We start from the raw sequence: 21,159 nt of genomic DNA, 5'->3' as shown, positions 1-21,159 counted from the left end.
AAAGCTCAAATTCTGTCCTTGGCAACAGACATCGCCAGTTGTTTTCCTTCCGGATTCTGTTCCGTTCATTCCAGGGCTTTCTTCCTAAAATACAGACCCTATCATGGTTCTCGGCAGCTGGACTCGATGACTTGGCCCCAGCCCCTGGCACTTTGACAGTTTCCAGCCTTGTTTCAAGCCTCTACGTTAAAAAAAAAAGACTTTAAAACAACGCAAATTTACTGGGTTGGCCAAAAAGTTCGTTCGGGATGTTCCGTAACACCTTACTTTTTGGCCGACCTAATATTAGTCTTCAGTTCTGCAGGTCAGAAGTCCAGAATAGGTCTCACTGGGCTCGCGTCCAGGTGTTGGGAGGGTGTGTGCCTTTCTTAGGGCTCTCGAGAGAATCCAGTTCCTTGCCTTTGTGGGCTTCTGGAGGCTGCCCGCTCCCTCCCCCATCCTTCAGGGACCCTGGGGATTACATATCAGACCCACCCCGGGAGCGTCTCGTCCAAGGTCAGCTGATGAGCACCTTCGTTCCTTCTGCAACCTCCCTGTCATGTAACCTGACGTAGTCACAAGTTCCCAGAGGTAGGATTTGGACATTTTGGGGTTGGGCGGCATTGTTCTGGCTGTCATATTCTAGCCTCTCCGTTTTTGTGTTCCGTTCCCACTCTCTGCGTGTAGGTTGGGTAACCTCGTGCTCTGCAAAGCCCCAGATTGCAGAGACCTGTCCTGAGGTCTTCAGGTGGAGCGACCACTTTCTCTTCTGCCAAGACAGAGACTCGCGTGTGAGGCAGCTCCCCCTTTGTGCCCAGCTCCCAGGAAGGATCTGTGTGTCCGTCTCCCCCTGGGCTGTGAACCTGGGCCTTAACTCATCTTCGTTTCTCTCACTGCCCTTGTGGTACTTGGCCCATGACAGACAAATGCCAGTATGTTGTTGGTTTTGGACGTTTGATCGTGGGCTGTGTTTTAGAGGCTACTGAATATTCGGTTTCTAACAAGTGACGTTACAGTTATGTGGGTGAGTTTCATCCTTGGGAGTTACCAAAGTACTTAGAGGTCAAGTGTCATGTTAGCTATTACAGCTCAGTATCAAATGGTTCGTGAGAAAAGTGTATATTTACATAACGATAGAGCAGATGTGGCAAAACGTTAAATATTGGCAAATGTAGATGAAAAGTGTGTAAATATGTGTGTTAACTTTCACGTAGGTTTGGACGTTTTCAAAGTGGGAAGTGGCAAAGACTGAAACATTAGCACAGAATGAATATACAGAAGGTGTTGGTGCGGTGGAACGGTTGGCTGCAGCCGCTGGAAACCTGCTTTGCTGCGTTGAAGTGGTGCAGCTTGAGCTGTTGATGAGCATCTTCACGTGAGCTTTCGGCTCAGCAATAATCCGCACCTGGGTTCACATCGGTGCAGAGTCATATGCAGGAAGCTTGGCTAAAGCACGCCAGCTCCTGGGTGGGTGAGCGCGTGAGCCTGTGTAGAGTAGGAACCCCGCAGTTGGGAAAACAGAGGACTTTATATGCCACTCGTCCAGGAGGTTCTTCCTGGATGCCCCTGTAAGGAGTGACCGTCACCGCATTCATTCCTTCTGGGACTGCAGGCCGCTCCCCCGGCACGTGGTGACAGAGCACGCCCCACGTCAGAGCAGCGTGTGGCCCACCTGAAGTCACGGGCAGGTGGCTGCCCAGGGCCCGCAAGGGTGGTGCACTAGTGCCGTGTGCTCTGCGCTGGTGCCCTGACACTGCAAGCGCCGGCAAGGACAGGAGAGCGGCCGGTCACACCGACTGGAGCCCCGCGTTCCCTGGAGGACGCAGCTGAGGCTTTCTGCCCCTGCTGACCTCAGTTCTCAGTGCCAGCGTCAGGAGAGCGCTCGCTCCCCGGGCTGGCCCCTCGCAGGGCCGCAGAGCGCGCACAGCTCCACCTCTGTGTCCTGGATGTGTGGGCGTAGCCTGTCTGGAAGATGCTTTGCTGTCGTCCTTACTTAGATATGACCCCACGTTTGTAGCGGTGGCGGGGTAGAACCTCTGGTTTGGAGGCCGTCTGGTCTGGTTTCCCATCTTCTCCCCAGCGGTGCTCCCCGCGTGCTGCTCTGTCCACGTGGTGGGACCTCGTCTGCCTTCCGGATGCTGAGCTAAACAGAATCTTTCCTCCCTGCGATGGCCGCAGGCTTGGAGGTTCTGGGGTCAAAACAGATGGAGTCTAACGTCTCTTCCTTGCCTCCCAGGAGCCTGCAGCCCCGTCTCGTCCCTCCTGAGACGTCTTCGCTCCAGGACCCAGGGATCCTCGGGTGACAAGGTGACAGTCCTCACGCCATAGTCCAGGTACGGTCTGCCTGTCAGCACCCCGGCAGGGGAGTCTGCTCTTTTTTGCTGGAATGTTACTCATTTAGGGCTTTCGCTGGCCGCTGGCTTTTTAAGTTAACTGATAACTAAGCCCTAAGTTGTCTTTTTTTTAAAAAAATTAATTTATTTATTCATTTTTGACTGTGTTGGGTCTTCGTTTCTGTGCGAGGGCTTTCTCTAGTTGTGGCGAGCGGGGGCCACTCTTCATTGCGGTGCACGGGCCTCTCACTATCTCGGCCTCTCTTGTTGTGGAGCACAGGCTCCAGACGCGCAGGCTCAGTAGTTGCGGCTCACGGGCCCAGTTGCTCCGCGGCATGTGGGATCTTCCCGGACCAGGGCTCGAACCCGTGTCCCCTGCATTGGCAGGCAGACTCTCAACCACTGCGCCACCAGGGAGGCCCCCCTAAGTTGTCTTTTTAATGTCTCACTGCCGCGCCCATCCAGCTCTTCCGTCCCATTGACTCACCAGGAAAGGTTTGTCTTTTCACTCTAATGGGTTCTTAAATTCTCACCTGCACTTCTGCTTCGTACAGACCTCTTAACATCCTGTGACAGCAAGGCGTTCGGTGCAGGGCTCCGTGGGGAGAAGGTGTCCCCTCACTCCGGGCACCGCCTGGTCTGCAGCCCTTGGAGGGACTGTGCCCCGTGGGCGGCCACAGAGCCTCGGCCGTGATGCATCTGCTCCATGTCTGCTTTTGACTCTGGGAGACTTTGCGGTTTCTCAAGGTCAAGGGCCAGCTCCACTTTCCATTCTGCTCCCAAGCTTCTTGTCTTGCTCCTGTGCCTCTCACTCCTCTGCTTGTCACTCTTGTCCTTGAGAATTCTCCCGTAGCTCATTCTTGGGTTTAGGAGCTATAACGACCCGCTGTAGGTCGGTGTATTTCGGGCTGGTCCTTGCAGCCCTGGAGTCCTGGGCAGGGGCGGGGCACAGGAGCAGGCATGGAGGGCGGGGAAGGTCAAGGCCAGCAGGGGGGCTGCTCACCCCTTGTCCCTTTACATAAGAGCGGGTCCCCCTTCCCCTGATGCTTGTATTTGGGCTTAGCCTAGGGTGTAGTTTGGGGAAGGGATTCTACTAGAAAAATGCTGGAAAGCTGTTGCTCTGCTTAGGTTTTGGTTAAGAAAACAGGTTCGCTGAGTGTGGAGACGGTCATTTTCGTCACTGTTTCATTTATCACAAGGGGTTTTCAGCTCTGCACCTGGCTCCCCCGCCGCCCTGCGATCTTCCGGTCGTTTGGGGCCGTTCATGTTGTTCCTTCCGAGTGTGGAGCCGTGCTAAGAGCGCACACGCGATCAGGATCTGCAGCCCTCTGAGTCCTTCGTCAGGCGGCTTGGCGGACGTGTTGCCGGGACCTTTGCCTCACGGAGGCGCCTCGCAGGGACGGGCGGGGCTCCCCAGCTCCTCCTTCCCGAGAGGTCCACGCTCTGAGTGAGCACCTTGTTTACGAGGCTGTTGCAGCTTGTAAATGTCAGAAGCAAAGGTTCCCGGGCGCGCTTCCCCGAAGAGTCAGGTTAGATCCGTGCAGCAGGGAAGGGGGAGCGCGGCCCATCGTGAGCCTTGAGTAGCCTGGTCTCCTCCTCCTCTTCAGCACCTGTTTAGTAGAAGTGCTTAAGTGAGAGTTGTTGACGCTGCATCTCCTCCTCTCTGCTGCTCAGCCTCTCCTAGAGCCCCTTCCTCTGTTACCTGGTACCCAGGCTGCGGGGAGTGTTCACATTTGAGTGAAGAGCCTCAGGTTGCTGGCTTCTCGGGTCGGCAGGGCCGTGATGAGGTGTCTGGGGAGGCCCTGGATGGTTCCTAGTGCTTGGGCAGATCCTGAACCGTGTCTAAATCAGGGGACTTCACAGCCCACCGGCCACACCGTGACGGCGCCCTTCCTGAGTGAAGAGGCCAGGTGCCAGGTGGTGGCGGAGGTGACGTGGCTCCGGAGGGCTCGGGTCTCTGCCGCCTGTTTGTGCTCTTTGGTTTGTTGTATTGTCTTCTCCTGCCAGGAGAGCAGGGAACTTTGTTCTTTCCCTACAGCACAGGGAAGGGAGAGGCATATAGTAGGTGTCCGTCAGATAAATACTTGTTGGATGGATGGATGGCTAATTTGGCCTTTTTTCCAGGCTGCAAGCACCCTGAGAGCAGGGACAGCATAGTGCTTATCTTTGTAGCTCCTGCAAGTCCTAAAAGAGGGGCACAGGGTAGAAACACCATTTTTTAAAAGTGAAAATAATAGCTATTTAATGTACACCATTCTTGCAGAAAGAGGAAATTCCTTTCAAATCATTCCGCCTTAACCAAGAAACAATAGTTTCAGGTGAATTAAAGGTTAACTCCATCACTGAAGCAGAGAAAGTTAAAGAAACGTTGGGCTCTGGTTTTTGGGTCCTTGAAGGTTTAAAGAGAAAGTGAATGCAGACTCACTTGTTACCTCATGGCCGTCTGGACCATGGATTAGTCAGCTGTCACTGCACACACACCGCAGACTTAGGGGCCTAAGACATCTGTCTTCTCGTGGTTCATCTGGTCGGGAGTCAGAGCGTGGCTTAGCTAGCGAGGTGCCTGGAGCACCGCGAAGCTGCAGTCGGGCTGTGGACCAGGACCTGGTTCTCAGCTGAAGGCTCAGCTGGGGATGGGATCTGTGTCCGGGCTTCCTTGGGTTGTTGGCCAAATCCACGTCCTCATGGTTTTGGGACTTAGGGCCCCAGTCTCTCGCTGGCTGACTTGGAGGCCACATTGACTGCCGCTTGGGTTTTCCCAATGTGGCCACTCACTTCCTCAAGCTGGTAAGACAGAGCCTTAAATAGTGTCACATAATTGTGGGGTGACATCCCTCCCCTTTGCCAGGTTCTGCTGGGAGAGGCAAGCCCCAGCTCCCACCCCACTCCCGCTCCCACCAGGGGGAGTGGGTCACGGGCCACCTTAGACACCGTCCACCGCAGATCACCTTTCCTTGCCCCGAGAGGAGGGAGTAAATGTGCTCCCACCCGATACTCATTTGGGTGAAAAATTGTTTTGCTCCTTTCTTTTTTCCACAATGACCCATGACTTTACATCTATTAAAGGATCACAACTTCTGCAGGATCCATTTATCCTCCCAACCCACGTCGGTGTCCTCGTGCCCTCACTGGCCCCGCTGGGCAGTGGGCAGCTCCAGAGAGCTCGGATGCACTTCAGGAACGTTTTGGGTTAAGCTGCCTTTTGTGAGCTGCTTTGAGCCCAGTGGTGGCTTTGTCCCATTTTTGTATAGGAAAACGTGACCCTGAGTCTCAGGTGACTGATGCGGCTGTGAACTTCTAGGAAGAAGGCAGGCGCCCTCTTCGTGGGGCTTTCTGTGCAGTGGGGCATGTAGAGAGCATTACTTGGGGCATAAGTTGCAACTTCTATTTTCAGCCTTTAAGACTTCCTTAAAGACGATAGGAGAAGTCTGTGCTGTGTTTCCTCGTTCTCTGATGATGTGGGTTCTAAGTGTCACTAAGTGGGACCAGAGAAGGGAGAATTTCAGGTCACTGCAGTCCGGATATTGAACGTTGGCTTATGGCGAGGCCCTGGGGTCACGTTCGGGTGACATTCTGGGGGGAGAGCCTGTCCTTAAGGTTATTGCACTGGAGCGTCCATTACAGCAGAGCTGGGGGCTCTGCCTGTGACGTATGGTGTACACACGGTCCATCCGACGTGCAGGAAAACAGCCGCTTCACACTCAGCACCACCGGCCAGCTCTGGTCTCGTGTCCAGCGCTCTGGGCTGCTCTCTCCGTCTCGGGCTCAGCCTTATCCTCTGGTCCACTCTCTCCTGGCCCTTGATCACTTGGTCCTGCATTCCCGTATTCACAGGCCCTCGTGCAACTGGCCCTTTGCTTCCGATGCCTCACAGTGACTTGGGCTAAACGGCATCACGTTCTCTGTAACGGAGGCGTTCTGTTACCACCCACTGGACGTGTCCTCTAGGTGTGTGACGTGAGAGAAAACCTTGTGGCAGGAAAACAGGTGAGGTGGCGAGCCACGAGGGAGGCCGTGGTGTTTCTTTCAAATCGTAAATGCTTTTCTCTTGGGGGTGAGTGTCTGAAGTTTTGGCCACCAGTGAAAGTAGGTTGCCAGTACGCCAGCAAGACCCATCATAAAACATGCATTTCCCACTAGGGTTATTCCTGCAGGGCGCACCCCACCCCGCGCAGATAATCCCCATGGTAACCAGGGCGTGGGTGCTGGGAATAGTTCAGGGCTCTTCGGGGAGAAAGCAGGGACGGGGAACAAATGCTGGTACATATGAGAGAATATAGCGTTTGCTTGCGCAAGGGGCTTCGTTAGTTGGATTAAAATACCTGCTCAAAGGTAACATATCGATTTGCTACCCAGGTACAGAAGGCCGCTACCCTCTAGTCTGTCCTGCACGAGACCTGATTAATCCTCCCGGTTAAGGGACTGATTAATCCAATCCCTCAGCTGCCCACCCGTGACTTTCCTAGGTGCACGGCCCTGGCCGGTCCAGCTCCCCACACCCCGGCCCAGCCTCACCTGTGCAGTCTGGCCAGGGTCACCTGCGGCGCAGTGGGCCTGAGCTTCGTCTCCCAGGCAGGTCAGACCTGCTGAAAGGTGGGAGGTGAACCTTAAAATTCACGTATGTCCCGCACAGTGCATAGCACAGAAACACGGATCTACAAGTTCCTCTCTCCCAGCTTTGGAATAACCTATGAACCACTTGGTTTTTCCTAAACCTGTGCTGGTTTCTGGTGAGGACGAAATGACCTCGTGTGTGTGTCTGGCGAAGAGCTGGTGTGTGTAGAGCAGTGCTGGTTTCCAGTGGACCCCAGCTCCCCAAGAGTCTCTTCTCCAGCTCAGTTTTGGGAAACTGTCCCTGATTTTTCACACCTTCTTTACTTTTGAACCAGTGCATTTTCTGGAAATGCCGAGTTTTTTCAGAGTTGCTTGTGACGGCGGGAAGACTGGGGGAAGGGAGGAAATTACAGGCGTTTGGGGATTAAGGTAGGCGCAGGCTTACGGGTAAATCGGTGCGCTGCCTGGGTGTGTTAGGGTTTGTTGAGTGAGTAACTGAGTACATGGAAGAAGAACGGTCTGACTGTGCAGCGGAATTAGATCAGCCTGGCAGGAACCCCCTGCCTGCTCTGGTTCCAGATGCCAGGTGTCCTGGGGCATTTTGAAAGAGGACGTTTCTAGAAGGAGCCACTGAAAACTAACTGACCTTTCAGGATGCCTCAGAGGCCTAGAGAATTGAAGAGGCAATGTTCTGAGAGTTAGTCTGAGTCCTGTCTTGGGGGAAATGTATTTCAGACATTTCTTTTCCATTTGAGATTGGAGAGCCAGTTCGGTAATGGTCGTCAAGGCCCAGGTGAAGTGCTCACAGTTCACAGGCGCACGACCTGATGAAGCTCAGGGCCGGGCCCCTGTGGACCCTGCGCCGGAGGGCCGAGGCGACGAGTCTCCCCCTGGACCCTCCCCCCAGAGTTTGTACGTCGCTCGGTTTCACGTCGCTGTGAACCAGGGAGAGAACTTTGTTTTCTTTACATCCTGGAGAATAAGTCTGGCTAAGGCCTGTGTCAGAGGAGCTCGGAGCTCCTGACGGGACTCGCATTTCTGTTGTGACGTGTTTCTGCACACAACACGGGCATGTGTCCTGATAAAGCGTGGCCTCCCTAGTGATGGAAGTGCCGTCCAGAGACATAAAGACTCTCTAATCACACACATCCTGCTGGCTCGAGGAGGAAACGTTTCCAGATTGTGTCTGGTTTTCATGAAGAAGGACTTGCTGGATCTTCCGCCGGCTGCTCGGCGCTTGTCGTTCTTGGATTTGGGTAAACAGTGTTGGAAAGTAGTGTGGTTAAGTAGGCAGCATTCACAGCGTCTGGCGAGGGGTCAGTTCGTGACTGCCTTGTGGCGGGAACGCAGAGCTGCCGGGAGTGTGTGCCCCCTGCTTCTGTGAGGCAGAGGCGACGGGCAGGTGCTGAGACTGAAAAGGGAAGGGGCAGTGCTGGCTCGGCACTGGAGGGATTTTCCTCTCAGCGTGCTTATCGTTACCTCATTTAGTCCTCGTGAGCTCCTGCACGGGCAGGGCCGCAGGGCCACCCCATCTTTCAGATGTGGAAACTGAGGCCCCAGCCACGCGGACTAGTTTAACACAAGGAACCTGAGCCTCACGAAAGCCCTGGGCAGAGGGGACAGGGACTCCAGCTGTCCCCACAGTGGAGCGGGGTGGGCTGGGGGTGGGACACCCCCCATGATGGGAGGGGCCGTCCGGAACTATTTCAAGGCTTCATAGACCAGACTACGTCACTTGGGTTAGATTTTAACCCAACTAGCATCTTCTTGCCTGTGTGTTCATTTAGAGAAACAGAACCGAGCTCCTTGGTGAATCACACCCTTAAATATCCAGCTAATAAGATCTCCTTCGATGGACAGACCCTCGTTAGTCGTTGATGGTCACGCCGAGTGTATGACCTAAGATGAAGGACAGAAAAACAGCCCGTGTCCTGTTAGTTTCCTGAATTTAAGTCAGCGATAGGACTGCGTGTGTGCTGTGGGCACTCTACGTGTTACCGGTCCCATAAGCACTGCTGGGGGGACGGAGGGTGACTAGATGGGGCCCTGCAGTGGGACGTGTGGATGCTCCACCCCACGATGGGGGACCGCTCCCCCTGGCCATTAGCTGTGCCATCTGTCCCCCCTTCTTTCTTTCTTTCTTTTTTTTTTTTTTTCGGTACGCGGGCCCCTCACTGTTGTGGCCTCTCCCGTTGCGGAGCACAGGCTCCAGACGCGCAGGATCAGCGGCCACGGCTCACGGGCCCAGCCGCTCCGTGGCATGTGGGATCTTCCCGGACCGGGGCACGAACCCGTATCCCCTGCATCGGCAGGCGGCCTCTCAACCACTGCGCCACCAGGGAAGCCCCCCCCCTTCTTTCTTACACAGCCTCTCTCCCCCCCAGCACACCCCCAGGACCCAGGAGATCCTAATTCAGAGGACAGCTCAAAGCTCTGGAGGCAGTAAGATGTGGGTCTGAGCCCCGACTCCATCTTTGATTGGCTTGCTTGCCCTCCACCAGGTGACCTGGGAGAACTTCACAGAAGTCACTTGATCTGTGCTGGGCCGGCATCGTTAGTTTAAAAACTGTCCCCACGGGACTCTGATGGGCGGCCAGGGTTGGGAATGACTGAGTTCTAGTCTGCCTGGGTCCCCCTATTTCCAGAATGCAAAGTATTGCCTGCTGGATATGGTGATGTGAGAATTAAATAAGGTCATTTATGTAAAGGAGCTTCCCTTTGGCTGGTGCCCCCACGTGTTAGCTGTTGCTGTTGTTTTTCGCTTTAGGAAGTAACGCATCTCACTGCCATAGATGACATGGCAAGTATAGAAAAGATCCGGAAGGTAGTCTCAGTTAATATCTTGGTATTTACACCCCACCTCCACTTATCCTCATCGGGATCATACCATGTAGTTTTTAATTTGACGTTTTCCCACGGTACGAGAACTACTGAAGACACTCACTGTCTGCACCCCGTCTGGTAGCGGATTCGTACCTGGACGATCTCGCTCTAGGCCCCGAGCTGGTGCCGCATCCTTGCTCCCAGCCTGGGATTGTCTGCTTGGGCCTCTGCAAGGCGTGATCGCGGGAGATGGGACCGCTTCGGCCCCCGGGCCACACGGGGTTCCCTGCCCCTCAGTGGCTTGGTGCCTGGCCCACAGGGGGCGCTGTGCCCGTGGTCAGCGGTTCCAGTTCCCTGTGGCATCCCTGCATTGGAATCTGCCCCTGGAAGCTGCTCTGCGGGGTGGGTGCGTGCCTGAGCTGGACCCCAGGGCCGCCCTCCTGGGCCTGGTGGCTGGGAGTTAGGACTGAGGTGCAGAACATACCTGCCGTAGTTTACGGGACCTCAGAGGCCTCTGGCGCGTCCTGCAGTTCGTTCTGTTGAATCGGTAGGAAGGGTCAGCCCGGGGGCAGGGGTCCTGGGGGTTGGCTTTCTGGTAAGGCCGAGGATGGTGGGCCTTGTGCCCCCCATGCCGGTGGAGACCACATTACCTATTGGTTGTGGATTTCAGCCAAGCACAAAGTGTCTTCAGTGGAAGCAGAGACAGGCCCAAGCGCCTTGCGGGCTTTAGGCCTCTGTCCTCGCTGGGTGGAGTGGACCTTTTCTTCCCCGTGGAGGTGGTGGTCTTTGAGACAGACCGTTAAGCCTGGTCCCACACCCCTCTTCAGGAGCCCCATCACCCCTCGGCCCGGCCCTGACGCTCTGCTTCCTGGGCTGGGACCGGGTTTATGCTTTTCCCTAAACCTGGCCGTGTCAGCACAGGGCATCTTAACAGCTGTGAGATCTGCGAATTTTGGAGGAATTCAGTTTTATCCTCAGCATGGCCGTGCTGCCTGGGGTCAGACAAGTGTAGATCTTGAGGGACTTTAAGAGAGACTCTGGGTCCTGGAGGCAGACAGGCTCCTGCTGCCCATTGAGGACGTGGGGTGTGAGCCGGCCGGCCCCTGTCACCCACCGCAGACCTTCCCCGCTGTGTTGTCCCCTCCCCCCATCCCCCCTGTGCTTTTCATTCCCTTCTGTTGTTTCCTTCCCTCCTTCCACGTGCCCACACGTTGGGTCTCCATCAGCATTGGCTGGTCCCCTCCACGCCACAGTTTTTTTTTTAACTTTAAGCTCTTGCACCTGGTCCTCCTGACATCTGGGGGCTGTGAATCTGGCTTGGAGAAGAACTTCCTTCAACTCAGATTTTGTTCCTTGCCGTGAGTCTCCGTCCCCATGATGGCCCACGTCCCGAAACGCTTTTTTTGGACCCCCTTGGACCACATCTGGTTGAGAGGGCCCTGTCGTGGGCCCTCTGCTCCCTTCCTTGTGAAACCTGCATGCGCTCTAGAGCCTTGTGGGCTCCTGGGGGGAGTCCCCCACGTGGCCGTAGGAGCGCTGAAGTGAGTTTGCTGACTCGTCGGCCCCCCGGTCTGTGTGTCCCACAGGTGAGCGCCCTAGCGAGGACCTACTTTCTCTAGCCCGGGACACGTGTGGACCACGGTGCATCATTCTCCCACGGGAAGGGCAGATGTCACTCTAGGTGGCTCCCATGTCTGGGACCGTTGTAAAGATCGCTTAAAGGAAAAGCACAAGTATGGGCAATAAAATTTCAATATTAAGACTTTCCCCAAAGGATTTATGAACTTAGTGTCTACCGCAGCCTACGTCTGACCTCTTCCCCTCCCTCCCACGAGCCATTAAGCGGACTTTTTCAGTGATGGGACTGTCATGACGTTTGAGAGTAAAAAAAAATCATCCAGTTCCCACTTGCCCACCTTTGTCAGACGCCTTGAACACAGCATCTTTATCTCTGCAGTCGGGACCATTGGTCACTTGGCTCCTATTGCTATATAGTGATCACCAGAATAACACTTGGGGTTAGAAATTCTGTGGGAAAGGGGCAGATTTTCTTTGCTTTTCTGAGAGGATAACACATAAGGTAAGTGCTCTTTAATAATAAATGAATCGGGAGGAAGACAGAGCTGAGGCTCTTGCTGTTACAGGATTTCTGTCAAAAACTGAAAGTGTAGGTGTCGACTGTTGCACAAACTCCCCCCCACGTGAGAGGGTAACGTAATTTCCAGATAATCCTTTCAAAGTATTTGGTGACTGCGTAAATCCCAGCAGCAGGAAGTCCGCATGACCCTGACGTTGCCGGTGTTGACGTGCTTAGATGGGTTTCACACGGAGAAGTTTCATTTGGTCTCACTGCTGGCTGAGTGCCCACCTTAGGAGTCCAGGCGTGAATGAGTCGTGCCGTAATGTGTACAAAATGCCGCCAGGCGATGCCACCCGGAGAACAGTTTTTGCACGACTCCCAAGGAGACAGAAAGGACATTTCTTTAAAATAAACCTGAACAAGGTTAGCGAGCATCTCATTTTCTCCCACCCTGGAAAGTAGAAACAGCGTACTTGCATTTTCCTCGTTCTCAGCGCTGGGCCTCAGCAGCTGCGTTTCTGTGCCAGTGGCTTCCAAGGAAGTTGGGTTTGCCCTTTCCCCAGACAGCAGGGAACACTGAGGAAGTAACCAAGGTGAAACTAACGGGCCCTCCTGTGCTCCCGTCCACTGGCACCCGGAGCACTTCCCTCCGGCTCCTGTGAGGGAGGAACAGCCCAGGACCCTTCGTGAGGAACGGGGGCGCTGTGTCCCTGCTTAGAAGTCCACTGCCTCCCTGGAGTCTCGGTTTGTGGGCTCCACCAAGAAGTCCCGTTCACATACGGTTGAAAACCTGCGTCTAAAATCGGTATCTAAATTGACAGAATTTGATGCCCCGCCCCCTTTATTTTGAAGATGGTGCGGGGGCCCCCCAGGGTTAGTGAGTGGGTTCTTGGAGAGGGTGTCCGCCTGTGCCGGTGATACCACCCAGGGGCATGTGGCACACGCACTGCAGCTGCGCGTCCAGGGGGGTCATTCCGGCCTAAAGTGAGGTCACCGGGCTCTCGGTAAAGTATCCCCAGGCTCCAGTGTGCCCCTCGCCAGGCGTCCCAGTCGGGTCACTCCGGCAGCTCTTGCTTCTGTTCCAGACGGCAGCACATCTGGAAAGGCGTGTGCGCTGTGGACCCAGCCCTTGCAAAGAGCCCAGGGCACAGCGTGTCTGGTCGTTCAGAGGGAGGCAGGTGCCTCCTGGGCCCTGGGGTTACTTTCCTCTGTGAAGCTGAGGAAAGAAAACGCTATTTAACTGCACTGTCTTTGCTTTGCACTTGGTTTAGGGGAGAGAATCCGTCTGTTATGAACCAACGACTACATCTAGGAGAGGACGCGAGCAGGTCAGCGCTCTCTCCAAATGTCAGTCCCATTTACCAGGCAAGTTGGAAACAATGCCAGTAACCGGGAGCTTTCACACTCCGCTCCCCTTGAAGGTTCCTGGCTTCTTAAAATACTCCCCTCCCTCCCCAAGATGATGCTGAGCAGTTGTGTGCCGCATCTTCACACATTCCTCTTCTGCTAAGGGTTGTGTTGAAATGGTGCATCTGCCCTTTTGACTTGTTATCCAAGCAGTGGTTTAGTAAAGGCTTTGCTGTTGTTCACAGCCTGACCTGAATGAATCCAGGTAAATCCTGGGAGGAAGAAAGGGAAAGGCAGGCCCGGGAGGACTCGCGCCCTGGGCTCCCCGGACAGCACCGGAGCCCCGGCAGGTCCTCACTGCCCGACCGAGCGTCGGCAGCTGGCCCGTGAGTGGCCGGAAACCCCCCGGGCGCCATTGCTCCTTTGCGTGTCTCCTGGTCTGTCCCTGCCCTCTCAGCTCTTATCAGCCCCTGTGTCTGTGATTTTCCTGCTCCACTGCTGTTCCACTAACAAGGTCTTTTTCCCTCATTTCCTCCCACTTCCTCCCCACCTCACTGACGGTGATATCATTTCCCGCCCCCCACCCCCGCCAACGCCAGACCCAGATGTGGAGCCACCCCCGCACCTTCCGAGCTCGTGACCCTGTCTGACACTGGGTGTCTGAGTTGTTTTCCCTCGTCTTTACGAGAAGGAGGTCGGATCGGATGAGTTGATTGCCCACTCTAGCTAAAAACTGAGTCTTGAGAAACTTTATCTCTCCTCTTGGCCTGGCAGAGAGGACCATCCACTGGTCCCTCTGTGACCGGGAGCTGGCCAGTGACATGACCCACGGGGGCCTGGCCTGAGGCTGGGAGGGGGCGGGGCCACAAGGGTGTGGCCTGAGGCTGGGAGGGGTCGGGCGGTCCAGGGCGCCAGGTGGTTGGGTGTGGACTTGGCTGGACCTGCTGTCTCCATTTAGACCGTTTTGCTTTCCAGTGACTTGCTTACAGCAAAGGTAGGTCAGTAAATACCAATGGATCATAAAGATGAATTTTTAGGAGCTAAAAGTCATGGTGATAGCTTATCTCTGCGGATGCTGTTGTCTGAAAACTATCTTAGCACACGTTTACAGATTTATAGGAAGGCCTGAAGCTAGTACAGAGAGTGCCCACGTGCCCCGCACCCACTTTTCTCTCTGGTTAACATCTTACACTAGTGTGGTATTTTAGTTACGATGAACGAGCCGATATTGATACAGCGAAGTCCACACTTTATTCAGACCGCCTTAGTTTTCCCTGCCATTCTCCTTCTGTTCCGGGATCCCATCCCCTCCCACGTGACGTGTGGCGTCCTGTCTCCTTGGGCTCCCCCTGCTCGAGACGGTTCTCCGACCTTCCTTGTCTTCGATGACTCCTGACGATTGGTCAGGTGTTCGTCTCGCCTGTGATTTGTCTGATCTTTTTCTCAGGGTTAGCCTGGGCTTATGGGTTTGGGGAGGAGGCTGTCAGAGGTAAAGGCCCTTATCACATCATATGGTCAACTATAACTTGTCACTGTTGATGTCGACCTTGGCCACCTGGCCGGGGCCGTGTCTGTCAGCGTTTAAATCACTGTCCTGGGATGCTGTTCACGGTGTGGGTGGCCTCCTGGGACCCCCACTGGGTGTGTCCCGTGTGAGAGTCGGAGGCCGGGAGCCGTGTGTGCACGGGGGCCCCCTCTTGGCGTGTGATCAGGAGTGCATCACACAGCACTTGGGGCCAACATTTTGGTCCAGGGAAGTGCTTCCCCGGGTAGTGACGGTTACAAGGAGCCCTAACTTGTTAGCAATTCAGCGCTTTTCTGCTCTGGACCTAACTCTGTGTTACAGTGGAGGCGGCCTGACCCCTGCCGTCTCAGAGGATCCCAGGAAGGTCTCTAAACGGCGTTGTCATTGCTACTCAAGGCCTCTGGGTCCTAATAATTAAATTAAAATGTGGTTTGGTTTTCTTTCCCCAGCAGCCCACTTGGAATGGCGTCTTGCCTTTCCTGGCAAATCGCACGGTTATTGAGGGCAGGGACGACGTCCTCAATGTGTGCCTCTCGTGCTCCTTCTGCCCGTAGGAGGCTCTTGGTTAAGAACTGAAATCAGTGTGGAGGCTCAGTGACCGGAGCCCAGTCGGCCGGCGCGTGGGCCTCCGGGCGTTTCTCCCGCTGGTTACGCCTGAGACCGGGAAGCCGTGGGTGGGTGTTGTGACCGCGGGCCGTGGAATCGTGACGTGCGAGGCCTTAGCTGTAGATGACGGCACGGGCGCACCTCGCCGTCCGGCTGGGATGAAGGGTTGATGGTGAGAGCGGGGCGACGCTGACACACACTTTGTTCTTTCTCTCGGCAGGTTTGAGCCGCAGGATGGGGTGCAAGGCGCTGGTGGGCGTCGGGCAGCAGATGCTGCGGCGGAAGGTGGTGGACTGCAGCTGGGAGGAGAGCCGGCTGTCCCGCTGCCTCAACACGTTCGACCTGGTGGCGCTGGGGGTGGGCAGCACGCTGGGGGCCGGCGTCTACGTGCTGGCCGGGGCCGTGGCCCGGGAGAACGCGGGGCCCGCCATCGTCATCTCCTTCCTGGTGGCCGCGCTGGCCTCCGTGCTGGCCGGCCTCTGCTACGGCGAGTTTGGCGCTCGGGTCCCCAAGACAGGCTCGGCCTACCTCTACAGCTACGTCACCGTGGGTGAGCTCTGGGCTTTCATCACCGGCTGGAACCTCATCCTCTCCTACATCATCGGTAGGTCCGGGAGGCCCGGAGCCTGCCCCCTGCCGCCTCGGCTGTTCCCACCCCAGCCGTGGGCCGCGCCCCGCTCGGCTCCCTAGACACACAGTCTGGCGCCTCCCCGGCACCTGCGCCTCGCTGAACTGCTACACACTTTCCCTTTTCCTCTAACGCAAGGCGGAGGCCACCCTCGGGCATCACTGCCCTTGCTTTTTAATGATCAAGTACATGGGATGACCTTAGTGGGGACAAGCCAGGCCAGCAAGGAGGGCAGTCCTGTTAGCACGACAGACACAGAATCAGTAGGGTGTTTGTATCTAGTTAAAAAGGACGTAGTCTCTTTCAGTATTTTTTTTCTGATTACTTGAGTAAATACATCACTGATACAGAAAAATTTAGGAAATGTAGAAGAGCGCAAAGAAGAAAGTGGAAATTACCCACTCTGACAGCCTGGAGAAATTAATTCTCTTATTCATTCATCCTTTCAGCGAACGTTTATCAGGTACCTCCTCTGTGCCCGGCATCCCGCTCAATGTTAGACCCTGTGGAGGAGCAGGGTGACCTCCGTTCACAGAGTTTAGGGATGTAACACGGTTAATATTTTTGTGAACCTGAATGTATATTTTTCTGTCTAGCGTGTCTCTGTACTTGTAAAACAATATATAGTGTACATTTTTCATAGCGTTAGTTATTTTTCCATAGTAATATTCTTTTTTTTCTTTCTGTACGTTTATTTTATTTTTGGCTGCGTTGGGTCTTCATTGCTGTGCGCAGGCTTCAGTAGTTGTGTCACACGGGCTCAGCAGTTGTGGCTCGCGGGCTCTAGAGCACAGGCTCGGTAGTTGTGGCGCACAGGCTTAGTTGCTCCGCGGCATGTGGGATCCTCCCGGACCAGGGCTCGAACCCGTGTCCCCTGCCTTGACAGGTGGATTCTTAACCACTGTGCCACGAGGGAAGCCCCACAGTAATATTCTTGATGATGTACCATTATATAGATTTATATACAGATAATTGATTGGGTGCCTTTCTGGGGTATTTAGATTGTTTCCAGCTGTGGTGTTGTTATAAATAGTAACTTAATGACTTTGGCATAAAAAAGAAAAAGCTGTGCTTTTTCCTTTAAAATGGTCTAAGAAGCAGAATGTCTGGGTCAGCGGGCCTGCGTATCTTCAAGGCCTGTGTTGCCTCCTGACGGCCAAGGGCCCCTTTTCCTCACGTCCTTGCTGACTCTGGACTTGGCGTCAGCGTTAGAAACAACCAACCAACAAACGAAAACACCAAAAACATAGTCTTTTCTGTTCGATAGGTTTCAGTGTTATTCTCTTTATGTTATTTGTATTTTGATTACAGCCGAAGCTGAATACATCCACTTAAAAGAAACAAACGGCTGAATGTCAGAATAACTGAAGGATACGAGTGGCCGGTTCGCAAACAGAAATAATACAAATGGCCACTAACTGTTCCAGTTCTGCTTTAGCTCTTTGAAGTAATATCAGAAAACCGGGGCGTGGGATGTGTTGAACCCCGTGGGCCCCGCTGGCTCCCGTGCCTGCCCTCTGGGAAGCCGTGTGTGGTGCTGGGCCTCCGCCTGGGCTCCGCCAGGCTCCCTGGGCGACACCCTCCCTTTCTTTCCAGCACCTGCCGAGAGCTTACTCTTCTGGGTTGGAAAATAAAATTCCTAATCACGTTTTTCTCAGTGCAGCACCAAAACTTGCAACCATACACGTCCTTACAAGCTGCAGCCTCTCGGTGGGAACGCAGCTATTTTAAAGGGGCCGTTGTGTTTCCAGAGGATTTACCTGCGAATAAAACAGAATGGTGAATGTGAAGCACCTGCAGCTTCTGGACCAGCAGGTGGCGACGGGGTCTTGGCCAGAGTGGTGGTGACGTGTGAGACGCACCCCCGTGCTACTGCAGGCAGCTCTCGGCCTCACCTCCTGAGCAAGGGCAGCTTTTCTATCAAATGTGTTTCTTTTAAAAGCCACGATTCACGGGTGGGGAGGGGGTAGGCTGGCAGGAAAAGCTGGGCAGCCCTGTTGGCAGCGAGCTGGCCTCTGGGGCAGGAGAGGTAGTGACCTGTTGCTTCACTGGGTTGTGGCCTCGAAGGACAGAACTCGTCATAGGCTGGCTACTCGGGATGAAGAAATGTGGTTTCCTTTTTGAGTTGTTGGAAGAACACTTAGCGTGAGACCAGACGGTGAAATGGAGTCCTGCAGGTCACTCTGGCCAAGTTCTGTGGAAGATCCAGACCACGGTCACCAGCAGGGCCCCCTTTGAAGATAAAGAAACTTTTTGTGGATACTGGAACTTTAGCGACATTTCCCGGGAAGCATTGCTGGAAGAGCAGTGCCGTTATTCAGATTAAGAGACAGAGACAGAGAGCAGTCAGCTGCTCTTGGCCTTTGGGGTGCTGGACGCCGCACCCAGCACGTCGGGCAGACCCTCGGGGCCACGGCCCGCGTCAGTGGTGCCCGCCCGGGCCCGGAGCAGCAGAGGCAGGGGTGAGCGGGGACTTCGCTGCTGGCGTGGAGCCAGCCCCGAGCCGCCGCCCTTAGTCCCCCGCAGCGGGAGGCAGGCCTGTCGGCTCTGCTGCTGGGGTCTTAGGGGAGGCGCTTCCTGAGGAGCGTGGCCCCTGCTCACTGCAGCCCAGGAGTGGGTCGTGAAGTCACCTGAACGGTTCGCCCTCAGGAGTTCTTGTCGGATGAGATCAAATAAGTAGAAGTCAGTACTGTCAGAGTGCCTCTCTGTGCTCAGGGTAACATTAGTTTGTTAGACTTTTATTGTAATTGAGTTACATGTACGTTCGAAACGCATGCTATACACGTCGTATTGATTGTGATGGAAAACGGGTTTCTTGCCAGGCTCCACTTCTCACGTCTCTGCAAACACTAACTGACCCTCACTTCCGAGTCAGCACATCCCGGGGTCCGGCGGCTGCCGCTGGACCCCCGTGCGCCGGCTGCGATCCCTACGTGAGTGCCGCCGGTGCCGAGCTTGGTGACAGGTGCTCCGTTAACTGTTTCCCTTCAGTTTCGTCTGACGGTGTGTTTCGTGGCAGGTACTTCGAGCGTAGCCAGAGCCTGGAGCGCAACGTTTGACGAGCTGATTGGCAATCCCATCGGGGAGTTCTCGCGGACGCACATGGCCCTGAACGCGCCCGGGGTGCTGGCCGAAAACCCGGACATATTTGCCGTGATCATAATTCTCATCTTAACAGGTAAAGCCACACACCGGAAGGCACTGGGTTGGAGCGAGGGGTCCAAGGTGTAGGACAGGCTCCCATTAAGTTGCTTTCTTCCTTTTCTCTTTCTCCCATCCCCCCATTTTCTTCTCCTTTTTGTAATTGATACAGACATCTTTTTTGTCAAAATGGCTTCTTAGAGATTCACGTAGGATTGACCTCTTGAATCGGTCGAGTTACGTGTCATTTAATTAAAAGAGAATCTCAGGTGTTTGCGTAACTGTGGAATAAGATTTTGTTAATGCTGCAGGCTTTTTGATACAGAAATACAAATTTTTGCAGTCAGTGGATGACTACTTGGAAAAGGAAAGTTGGCGTTGGTCAGCCAGGGCGATGTGGAGGAATGAGGGCCTCAGTGTTGGCGAAGGCTCGGGTGGTTTACACCCAACGGCCGGCAAAACACCCTTTAAATAAATAAGCTTCACCACGAAGTTGCCGGTACGGAATTTTAAAATCGCAGACATGGCTTGAACACAGCTGACGGCAGCTTCTTAGTGACACTTATCCGAGTCAGCCACTAGGATGGGAGTTTTGTTTACATAAACATTAAGCTGAAACGCAGATAAATTCTCCTTTGAGGTTAGAAAATCTTGGATGGGTTTTAAAAACAACGTGCCGTATTTTACACACCACATAATTGAAATCATTCCGCACAGGCCAGTCTCAGCAGTATTTCTGGTCCAGCTGGCAGGAACATGTATCAGAAATTAAGTCTGCACGAGTGAGATTTTCATAAACACGAGAGGGAGGGACGCTGAAGAACAAACACGGCGGAGAAGTGTTCCCTGTGACGAATTGCTCAATTCTGTCCTAATGCCTGTTTTTCAGAATTCAGTCTATTACGTAGAGCGTCTTTTGTTTTAAAACGTATGAGAGACCTACACGGCAGGGCAGTAGTTTCCAATCAGGTCAGTGGTCACGTGTCACCAGGCACCTTCCCTGCCTCTTTCTTGCCCAGCCGAGAGTTCACTACAGAAGCGTGCCCTGTGGCAGTGGTGTCATGTGGCTCCCGTGGGTTTTTATCATTCGGTGTCGTCTTTATCCGGAGTTTACAAGCTGGCACTAGTCTAGCTTATACGTTGTTCTCTGTGCGCTGAGTCCCAGGAGGACCCGTACGCGGCAGGGGTCCCACAGCCCAGGTGGCTGTCACTGCTAGCGCCCCCTAGCAGTGAGCGCATGACTCGTCTTCTGGGAAACTCTCACCCTCCCGAGAATCCGAGCAAAGTGTCTCTTGGAGGAAATGAAATCCTGCCCCCGAGGGTGGCTCTGGGGGATGGAGGTTCAGGAAGAGGGAGGGCTCTCTTCCTCCTCGGGGAGGGCGGGCCTTGCTCTCGGGGGCCGTTGGCTGACACGTCGCCGCCTCTGCTGGTGCCCCTGGCCCGGCGTCTCGAGTCCAGAGGGGATCTGGAAGGCCAGCCTTGATGGCCTTGTTCAGCACCCCCGCAGACCTTGGTTATTTTGATCCCTGCCTCTAGAATGAGAATGAATTCAGCCCCATTTCCTCCTCGGAGGTCTGACGCTGCTTGGATTCTTCCTAAGTCACCCTCTCGTCCCCGTCCCCGTCCCCGTCCCAGAAGGATGTGCCTGGCGTGAGGTTCACACTGAGAGAGTTTCTGTTGACGCGCTTTACAGGACTGCTAACCCTGGGCGTGAAGGAGTCGGCCATGGTCAACAAGGTCTTCACGTGTGTCAACGTTCTGGTCCTGGGCTTCATCATGGTGTCGGGATTCGTGAAAGGATCCATTAAAAACTGGCAGCTCACGGAGGAGGATTTCCAGAACACATCTGGCCACCTCTGCCTGAACAAGTGAGTGTTGCTCTGTGTCTGGGTGCGTGACAGTCATGAGGTTGGTGATGCTGTCGGCTGTGACAATACGAGTCTTTTTTTTTTTTTTAGTGTAATTTGAACTAGAATGTTTTGTTATTGTTTAATTGTTTTTTTGGCAGTCAGGTAGCTGAGGGTGTTTGATTTGTTTGAAGTTTGGGTTAAGTTTTCTTTCCTTGTACTTGACTAAGGAAGGTGTCGGGGAAACAGCATCCTCGTTCTAATTCCAGGACTGTGCGTGGTTGGGGCCCATGGTC

The 21,159-nt window shown here is 54.4% G+C and overlaps 1 protein-coding gene across 5 annotated transcripts in view; it reads left to right on the top strand.

Moving 5' to 3' along the window:
- The window catches only part of SLC7A1 (solute carrier family 7 member 1), a 68,681-nt gene that overhangs the window by 32,623 nt on the left and 14,899 nt on the right, over positions 1 to 21,159 (top strand). For all 5 annotated transcript variants that reach the window (XM_030882586.2, XM_060287963.1, XM_060287962.1 and 2 more), the window contains exons 2-5: positions 2,216 to 2,312; positions 15,468 to 15,851; positions 18,895 to 19,053; positions 20,710 to 20,884. In XM_030882586.2, the coding sequence (XP_030738446.1) occupies positions 15,482 to 15,851; positions 18,895 to 19,053; positions 20,710 to 20,884 (704 nt within the window). In that variant the 5' untranslated portion in view covers positions 2,216 to 2,312; positions 15,468 to 15,481. The remainder of the gene's footprint in view (positions 1 to 2,215; positions 2,313 to 15,467; positions 15,852 to 18,894; positions 19,054 to 20,709; positions 20,885 to 21,159) is intronic.

This window comes from Globicephala melas, chromosome 18 (assembly GCF_963455315.2).
Source record: "Globicephala melas chromosome 18, mGloMel1.2, whole genome shotgun sequence".
In the NCBI taxonomy this organism is placed as follows: Eukaryota; Metazoa; Chordata; class Mammalia; order Artiodactyla; family Delphinidae; genus Globicephala; species Globicephala melas.
Note: the sequence above shows the minus strand (reverse complement) of the source record. Positions and strands in the feature narration are given on the sequence as shown.